At 36.2% G+C, this 9164-nt stretch overlaps 1 protein-coding gene across 13 annotated transcripts in view; it reads left to right on the top strand.

The window, feature by feature from the left end:
* Nucleotides 1–797: 797 nt before the first annotated feature.
* SGIP1 (SH3GL interacting endocytic adaptor 1) overlaps nt 798–9164 on the top strand; it is a 52284-nt gene continuing 43917 nt past the window's right edge. For 10 of the 13 annotated variants that reach the window (XM_056498070.1, XM_056498069.1, XM_056498068.1 and 7 more), the window contains exon 1: nt 931–1006. In XM_056498070.1, the coding sequence (XP_056354045.1) occupies nt 997–1006 (10 nt within the window). In that variant the 5' untranslated portion in view covers nt 931–996. Of the gene's footprint in view, nt 1007–9164 lie in introns of all 13 variants that reach the window. The other 3 variants (XM_056498066.1, XM_056498059.1, XM_056498057.1) reach the window with 1 other exon arrangement.

Below are 9164 nucleotides of genomic sequence, written 5' to 3'. Positions count from 1 at the left end.
AGAGTGGCATCATAGCGACACAGGGCAAGGTGGCACCGTGGAGGGGAATAGGGTGGCACTATGAGGGGACACAGGACAGGGTGACATCCCGGAGGAGGTCAGGGTAGCATCACTAGGGGGTGGCAGGGCAGGTGACATCCCGAGGGGACACAGGACAGGGTGACATCGCAAAGGGGGTCAGGGTGGCATCACTGGGGGGTGGCAGGGCAGGGTGGCATCGCGAGGGGACGCGGGGCAGGGCGGCACGATGGGACACACGACACGGCGACACCGGGGGCCGCGGGCCCAGCGCCGTCTCCGCTCTCCCATCCCTGCCCGGCCTCTTTTGTTCCCCGCTCCGTTTCCCCTCATGCGAGATGAATTCCCTGGGAGCGGCGGCGGAGAAATCCCTCCCGCATCCTCCTCCGGGGCCGATCGCCGCCCTGACGTCAGCCCGGCTCGGGAGCGGCTGCGAGCGGCGCCGCGCTGTGCCCTCATCCCGCTCTCCTCTGCCTCACCCAGCCCCGTTCATCCCTTTGCATTCTGGTTTTTTTCCCCTCATTCCCAGCCCCGCACGCCGCTAATCTGACAGCGGCCGGGAATTAATTAACCGGGCTGCCCGCAATAGGATTAAGGGAGGGGAAGTGCGTCACGAGGTGCGGGCAGCGGGGTTCTGCTTTTGGGGAAAGCGGTGGAGCACAGGGTGATGGGGGGGGGAAATAAATAATTAATTAAAAAAAAAAAAAAAAAAAAAATCTGGGAAATAGGTTGGAGCGTTCCCGGGGGGTGTGTCGGGAGCGAGCGCGCATGTGAGGAGCGCGGGGCGGGCGCGGAGCATCCTCCGCGCTCCGGGGATACAGGCGCGGAGCATCCACGGCCTGCGGCTCTTCCTCCCATCCTCATCCTCATCCTCATCATCCTCACCATCCTCATCCCCATCATCGCCCGGCTGAGCCGCCCTCCCGGGGCTTTTCCTCTCCAGGCTCCTCGGAAATTGAGGAATGCGATTCTGCCACCATGATGGAAGGTGGGTGATGAGCCGGGCGCGCTCCCGCGGGGGGGGTTTGATCCTTTCCTGAATAAAATTATTGCGTTAAAAATCGTTCTCAGCCCTCCGAGCCTCCCCCGCCCCCAGCCCCGGGCTCCGGGATTACAATATTCTCTATTTTAATATCGGGTTATTTGTAATTCCATCCCCAGCCCTGTGTAGGCAGCTCGGGCTCTGCAAATTCCCGGTTTTTCCACGGAGCCGGCTGCATCCGTGGGGATGTAAATCCTGCAATTATTATCTTATTAATTATTATTTTTTATTATTATTATTTTATTATTATTTATTTTATATTTATTTTTATTTTTATTTTTTATTTTTATTATTTTATAATTTAGTCTTATTTTTAGTCTTAGTCTTATTTTTATTCTATTTTTTATCATTATAATTATTTTTATTTTTATTATTTTTTAAATTATTATTTTTTTATTAATATTTCATCCCGATGTTCTGCACAGAGGATGGAGCTGGGGCTGTGCAGTTTTTCCCTGGATGGTTGAGCATCATTTCAGTGGGGAAGGAGGAAATTGCAACTTGAGCTGATTTTTTTATTTTTTTATTTTTTTTTTCTTGCCGTGGAGATGCAGATCTGGGGAAGGAGGAGGAGACATTGGATTTTATTTATTTTTTATTTTTTTTTTGGCATAAAAAAGGGGGATGAGGAGGGAATGTGGGCTCCAGGCACAGGATCTGTGTGGGAAAAGCCTCTGGGCACGACAGGAATTTTCTCCTCTGTCTCAGTTGTATGTAAAGCTCTCCTTCATTATTTATAATTTTAATTCCTCCTGGAGCAGGATGCAGGGAAAGGATTTAATTCCATTCCAGCAGAATGGATGCTCCAGGGCCGAGAAGAGCAGAATATCTTGAATTTTGGGGGATTTTTGGCCCCTTGGTGGCAGCAGCAGGGCCGGGCTCGCTGGGATGACAGGCAGAAATTGGGCAGATTCCCAAAATATCCCCCAAATCTGGGGCTGCCCCTGCCCGAATCCACCCGGGGAGGTTTTCCACGGAATTTTAATGGGATTCAAATATTTCAAATATCCCCTGCTCCCTGGAATCCGGGTGCCATCCCCTCCTGGGGCGGGTTTTGGGGTGAAGGAAATGAATTTTTTTTTTGTCCTTTAGATCCCGGGAAAATCCTTCCCTGCTTTCCCTGGTGCTGATGAGAGTCACAAGCAAAGAGAGATTTTAATTTTAGCCCGTGACATCAAAGCCACCCCTCGGCAGGGGCAGGTCATGGCAGGGAAAATGTGAAAATCTGGATTTAAAACCAGAATTCCAGCGTTTCCAGGGGAATTAATTTGGATTAATTGTTGCAGGCCTCGGTTCGAGTTATTGATTCAGCTTTGAGGCTGCTCACGGGGAGGAAATTTGGGGTTTTGAGGCTGTTTTGGGGTTTGTTTTTTTGTTTTATTCCTGGAGGATTTTGGCCTGGCAGGAGCTTTGGGGATGGATCCAGGGCTGGGGGGGATCACCTGCCATGACCCAATCAGGCATGGAAAAAAAAAAAAAATTTGGGATAAAAATGAAATACTGATCATAAAAAGTGAATTTTTCAGCAGCTTGAAACGTTCCCCAAATTGTCGATGCAAACCTAGAAGTTGGAAAATCAGAAATAATTCCTGTTTTGGTTTTTTTTTTTTTTTTTTTTAGTTTTGGAATAATTGGGAATTGGTTGGATTTGTGGGAGGGTGGAACTTCAATCCAAGATCCCACTGAAGGCCTGGCCCCTTCCAGGGGTGATTTATGGAATATTAATATAATTAATTCACATTTCAGGGGTGATTATTGAATATTAATATAATTAATTCACCTTTCAGGGGTGATTATTGAATATTAATATAATTAATTCACCTTTCAGGGGTGATTATTGAATATTAATATAATTAATTCAATGGTTTTGACAAGCTTGGCTTAACTGGAGGTGAAACTTTTAAACCTGTGTGAAACTCAGAGTTCCTTGCAGCGTTCACCTCAAAGGGATTTAATTATTATTGGAATTAATTATTTAAATGGCTTTTCCTGCTGGAATGTTGGACTCTGAGTGGGGCTGAGGGATTTTTTTTTTTTTTTTTTTTTTTTTTTTTTTTTTTTTGGGATAATTTTCCTTGGAAAAAAAGGGAATTCAGTTCATTGGGAATGGCAGAGGATGAGCAATTTCTGCTGGATATGGAATATTATATATATGGGATATTTTATATATATATATATATATATATATATATGGGATATTTTATATATATATATATATATATGGGATATTTTATATATATATATATGGGATATTTTATATATATATATATAAATATGGGATATTTTATATATATATATATGGGATATTTTATATATATATATATAAATATGGGATATTTTATATATATATATATATATGGGATATTTTATATATATATATATAAATATGGGATATTTTATATATATATATATATATATGGGATATTTTATATATATATATATATATATGGGATATTTTATATATATATATATATATATGGGATATTTTATATATATATATATATATAAATATGGGATATTTTATATATATATATATATATGGGATATTTTTTATATATATATATATATGGGATATTTTATATATATATATATATATGGGATATTTTATATATATATATATATATGGGATATTTTATATATATATATATATATATATATGGGATATTTTATATATATATATATATATATATGGGATATTTTATATATATATATATATATATATGGGATATTTTATATATATATATATATATATATATGGGATATTTTATATATATATATATATATATATGGGATATTTTATATATATATATATATATATATATGGGATATTTTATATATATATATATATATATATATATGGGATATTTTATATATATATATATATATATATATGGGATATTTTATATATATATATATATATGGGATATTTTTTCATTCTTCTGGGAGAAAAATGTCAATTTTTCACAGATGTCTAAAAATCCCATTGATATCCCCAAAAAAACAAACAAAAAAAACCCCAAAAAACTCCAAACATGGGAGGCTCCCAGGCCCAGCAGGGGTTTGGCTCCTGAAATTTGGGAATTCCGGAGCAGGAGCAGTTCCTTTAAGGAAATAATTCCTGATTTTCCTGGAATTGCTCCCCAAAACTCAGGAGAAACTTCCCCAGAGAGGGAATTTCTCTGAATCCCCCAAACCTGGAAGTTTGGAAATTCCACATTTGGGAGATTTTAAATTTTTAAATTTTTATATTTTTAAATTTTTAAAATTCCCTCCCAACCCAAACCAGGATTTCCTCTGTTCACATCCAAATTGGGAAAATCCTTCTGGAATAATCCTGGTGGTCTCAGTTTTTGGGATGCTGGAGGTGTCATCAAAAAAATTCATTTTATTGTTTTTTTTTTTTTTAGCTTTGTTTTATTTTTAGGTGGTTTTTGTTTCAGTAATTTTTTTTTTTTTTTTTTTTTTTTTTGGTGTGCTCAGTGTTGTCTGCAGGGCTCAGCAAGGAAATGATCCAGGAAAATTTGGGGGTTTGGGATTTTAGGAGGAAAATTTGGGGTTTTGGAGAAGGAAAATGTGGAGAGTTTGGATTTTAGGAGGAAAATTTGTGGGTTTTATTTAAGGGGAAAATTTGGGGTTTTGGATCTGAGGAGGAAAATTTGGGGATTGGGATTTTAGGAGGAAAATTTGGGGGTTTTATTTGAGATGAGAAATTTTGGGGTTTGGATTTGAGGGGGAAAATTTGGGGGTTTGAGCTGAGGAGGAAAATTTGGGGTTTGGGGAGACAAATTTGGGGTTTTTGATGAAGCAAATTTTGGGGTTTGGGATTTGAGGAAGAAAACTTGGGGGTTTTTATTTGAGGGGGGAAATTTGGGGGGTTTGGGATTTGAGGAGGCAAATTTGGGGGTTTGGGATTTGAGGAGGAAAATTTGGGGTTTGGGGGAGCAAATTTGGGGTTTTTGATGAAGCAAATTTGGGGGGTTTGGGATTTGAGGAGGAAAATTTGGGGGGTTTGGGATTTGAGGAGGAAAATTTGGGGGGTTTGGGATTTGAGGAGGAAAATTTGGGGTTTTTATTTGAGGGGGGAAAACTTAGGGAGTTTGGATCTGAGGAGGAAAATTTGGGGATTGGGGTTGAGGAGGTAAGTTTGGGGTTTTGCATTTTAGGAGGAAAATTTGGGGGTTTTTATCTGAGGAAGAAAATTTGGGGGTTTTTGGGGAGGAAAATTTGGGGGGTTTATTTGAGGGGAGAAAATTTGGGGTTTGGGATTTGAGGAGGGAAATTTGGGGTTTGGGATTTGAGGAGGGAAATTTGGGGTTTGGGATTTGAGGAGGAAATTTTGGGGTTTTTATTTAAGGAGGCAAAATTTAGGGAGTTTGGATTTGAGGAGGGAAATTTTGGGGGGTTTGTTTGAGAGGGAAAATTTGGGATTTTATTTGAGTTGGAAAATTTTGGGGTTTTTCTTTGAGAAATGCACCAGCAGGTTTGATGGAAATATCCCAAATTCAGACCTGGATTTTCCAATGTTTGGTCAGAAATCCAGAGCTCAGATCCAAGAGGGTTTCTCCATCTTTTCATTCTGGGGTGGATTTTTCCAGAACTGGAAAATTTCTACAGAATTCTGCTGGAATTTTCTGCAGAAATGGGAAGAACCAATTAAAAAAAAAAAAAAAAAAAAAAAAGGCAAAACCTAAAAGAAAAAGAAATGTGGTGAAGCCTGGGAAAAGAAATGTGGCAAAACCTAAAAAAAAAAAATTAAAATGTGGAAAAACCTGGGGGGGGAAAAAAGTGGAAAAACTTGAAAAAAAAATGGCAAAAACTAAAAAAAAATTTAAAAAAAAAATTAAAAATTATCCAGGGACTGTGGCAGGAATCCTGATCCAATATTAGGATTGGAGAGGTGGAAAATGGGATTTATCCAGAATTTGTGGCAGGAATTTTGATATAATTTATAATAAAGATATTATCTATTATATGAATATTTATAATTTATAATCCTGATGCAATATTAGGATTGGAGAGGTGGAACATAAAGGAAAATGGGATTTATCCAGAGTCTGTGGTAGGAATCCTGACTGAATTTTGGGAGAGGAGGGAAATGGGATTTATCCTTCCCATTTATTTCCTCCTTTTCTCGTTATTAGTTTGTTTTTCCATTTCCTCATTATTATTTATTTCCCCATTTTTCTCCTTGTTCTCCTCCCCCTCCATTTTCCCATTATTATTGATTTTCCCATTATTATTTTTCCCATTTATTTTCACATTATTGTTTATTCCCCCCGTTTTCCCATTATTATTTCGCCCCGTTTCCCCATTATTATTTATTTTCCCATTGTTTCCCCCCATTTTCCCATTATTCTTTTCCCCATTTATTTTCCCATTATTATTTAGTTTCCCTAATTATTTTCCTATTATTGTTTACCCCCCATTTTCCCATTATTATTTATTTCCCCATTATTATTTTTCCCCATTTTTTCCCCATTATTATTTCCCCCAATTTATTTTCCCATTATTTCCCCCATTTTTATTTATTCCCCATTATTATTTATTTCCCCATTATTATTTTTCCCTTTTATTTCCCCATTATTGTTTATTTTCCCATTATTTCCCCCCCGTTTCCCCCACTATTATTTTTCCCCCATTATTTATTTTTTCATTATTATTTATTTCCCCATTATTTCCCCCCCATTTCCCCATTATTATTTCCCCATTATTGTTTCCCCCATTTATTTTCCCACTATTATTTTCCCATTATTATTTATTTCCCCCACTATTATTATTTATCCCCATTTATTTTTCCATTATTATTTATCCCCATTTATTTTTTCCTTATTATTTTTCCCCATTTATTTTCCCCATTATTATTTATTCCCCATTATTATTCCATTATTATTTATCCCCATTTATTTTTTCACTATCATTTTTCCCCCATTTGTTTTTTCCTTATTCTTTTCCCCCGTTTATTTTTCCCTTATTCTTTTCCCCCGTTTATTTTTCCCTTATTCTTTTTCCCCCATTTATTTATTTTTCCTTATTCTTTTTCCCCATTTATTTTTCCCTTATTCTTTTTCCCCATTTATTTTTTCCTTATTCTTTTCTTTTTCCCCATTTATTTTTTTCCTTATTCTTTTTCCCCATTATTTTTCCTTATTCTTTTCCCCCATTTATTTATTTTTTCCTTATTCTTTTCTTTTTCCCCATTTATTTCCCCCATTATTTCCCACCAGCCAATTTCAAACCCATTTCTTTAATCCCATCCCGTTGATTATTTTTTTTTTTTTCCCCACAACACCCCACCCTGCAGGTGGATATTTTGGATTTTGGGGATTTTTCTGTTCCCAGGAGCACAAAGTGAGGCCCTGTTGCTGTGCCAGCATTGAGAGCTTTGGTTCAGACCCAAAATTCCCTCCCCAGCCACTTCCGAGGGTTTTTTTATTTATTTTTATTTTTTTTTTTTGTGGCAATGAAAGGCTGGAAGTGCTTCCAGCTGCTGGGTTTTTGTACTCAAACCCCCCAAAACTGATTCATTTGGAATTTCAATTTCACTTTAGGTGTTGTGCTTTTTAAATTTTAATTTTATTTTTTCCCCATTTAAATTTTATTTTTTTAATTTTATTTTTTTTCCCCATATTAATTTTATTTTTTTCCCCATATCAATTTTATTTTTTTCCCCATATCAATTTTATTTTTTTCCCCATTTTAATTAATTTTATTTTTTTCCCCATTTTAATTTTATTTTTTTCCCCATTTTAATTAATTTTATTTTCCCCCCATTTTAATTTTAGGTTTTTTTTCCCCCCATTTTAATTTTAGGTTTTTTTTCCCCCCATTTTAATTTTAGGGTTTTTTTTCCCCCATTTTAATTTTAGGTTTTTTCCCCCCCATTTTAATTTTAGGGTTTTTTTCCCCCCCATTTTAATTTTAGGGTTTTTTTCCCCCCCATTTTAATTTTAGGGTTTTTTTCCCCCCCATTTTAATTTTAGGTTTTTTTCCCCCCATTTTAATTTTAGGTTTTTTTCCCCCATTTTAATTTTTCAGTGTTAATTTTAACTTTTTCCTATTTTAGTATTTTTTTTTTGTTTTTTTCCCCCTTGGGAAGGGTATGAAAGGTGCACACATAGTGATTAGTTGTTATTAATAATTAATTAATTAATCCCCATATAATAATTATTAATAATTAATTAATCCCAAAATCCTGGGAAATCCCAAACCCTGCCCAGCCTGGCCTAGGGCTTCTAAATGAATTAATATCCATTAATGAATAGAATAATTGGGGTGGGAGAATTGGGATAAAAATGGGAACAGAATTGGGATAAAAATGGGAATAAATGGAATAATGTGGGATAAAAATGAGATAATAATGTGGAATAAAAATTAGGTAGTGTGAAATAGAATTGGAATAATGTGGAGTAAAAATTGGGATAGAATTGGAATAATGTGGAATAAAAATTGGGATAGAATTGGAATAATGTGGAGTAAAAATTGGGATAGAATTGGAATAATGTGGAATAAAAATTGGGATAGAATTGGAATAATGTGGAATAAAAATTGGGATAGAATTGGAATAATGTGGAATAAAAATTGAAATAAGAATTGGAGTAAAAATAGTAATAAGAATTGGAATACTATGGAACAAGAGATGGGATAGTGTGAAATAAGAAATGGAATAAAAATTAGAATAGTGTGGGATAGAATTGGAATAATGGGGAATAAAAATGGGAATAAAAATGGGAATAGAATTGGAATAATGGGGAATAAAAATGGGAATAGAATTGGAATACTGTGGGATAGAATTGGGATAATAACGTGGAATAAAAATTGGGATAGAGTTGGAATAACGTGGAATAAAAATTGGAATAGAATTGGAGTAACTTGGAATGGAATTGGAATAATGTGGAATAGAGTTGGAATAAGAATTGAGATAAAAAAATAGTAATAAGAATTGGAGTAAGAATTGGAGTAAGAATTGGAGTAAGAATTGGAGTAAGAATTGGAGTAAGAATTGGAGTAAGAATTGGAGTAAGAATTGGAGTAAGAATTGGAGTAAGAATTGGAGTAAGAATGTGTGGGAAAGAATTGGAGTAAGAATGTGTGGGAAAGAATTGGA

The sequence above is a fragment of the Oenanthe melanoleuca genome, chromosome 8 (genome assembly GCF_029582105.1).
Source record: "Oenanthe melanoleuca isolate GR-GAL-2019-014 chromosome 8, OMel1.0, whole genome shotgun sequence".
Taxonomy (NCBI): domain Eukaryota; kingdom Metazoa; phylum Chordata; class Aves; order Passeriformes; family Muscicapidae; genus Oenanthe; species Oenanthe melanoleuca.
The sequence above is the reverse complement of the archived record's forward strand: the minus strand, read 5'-3'. Positions and strand labels throughout refer to the sequence as shown.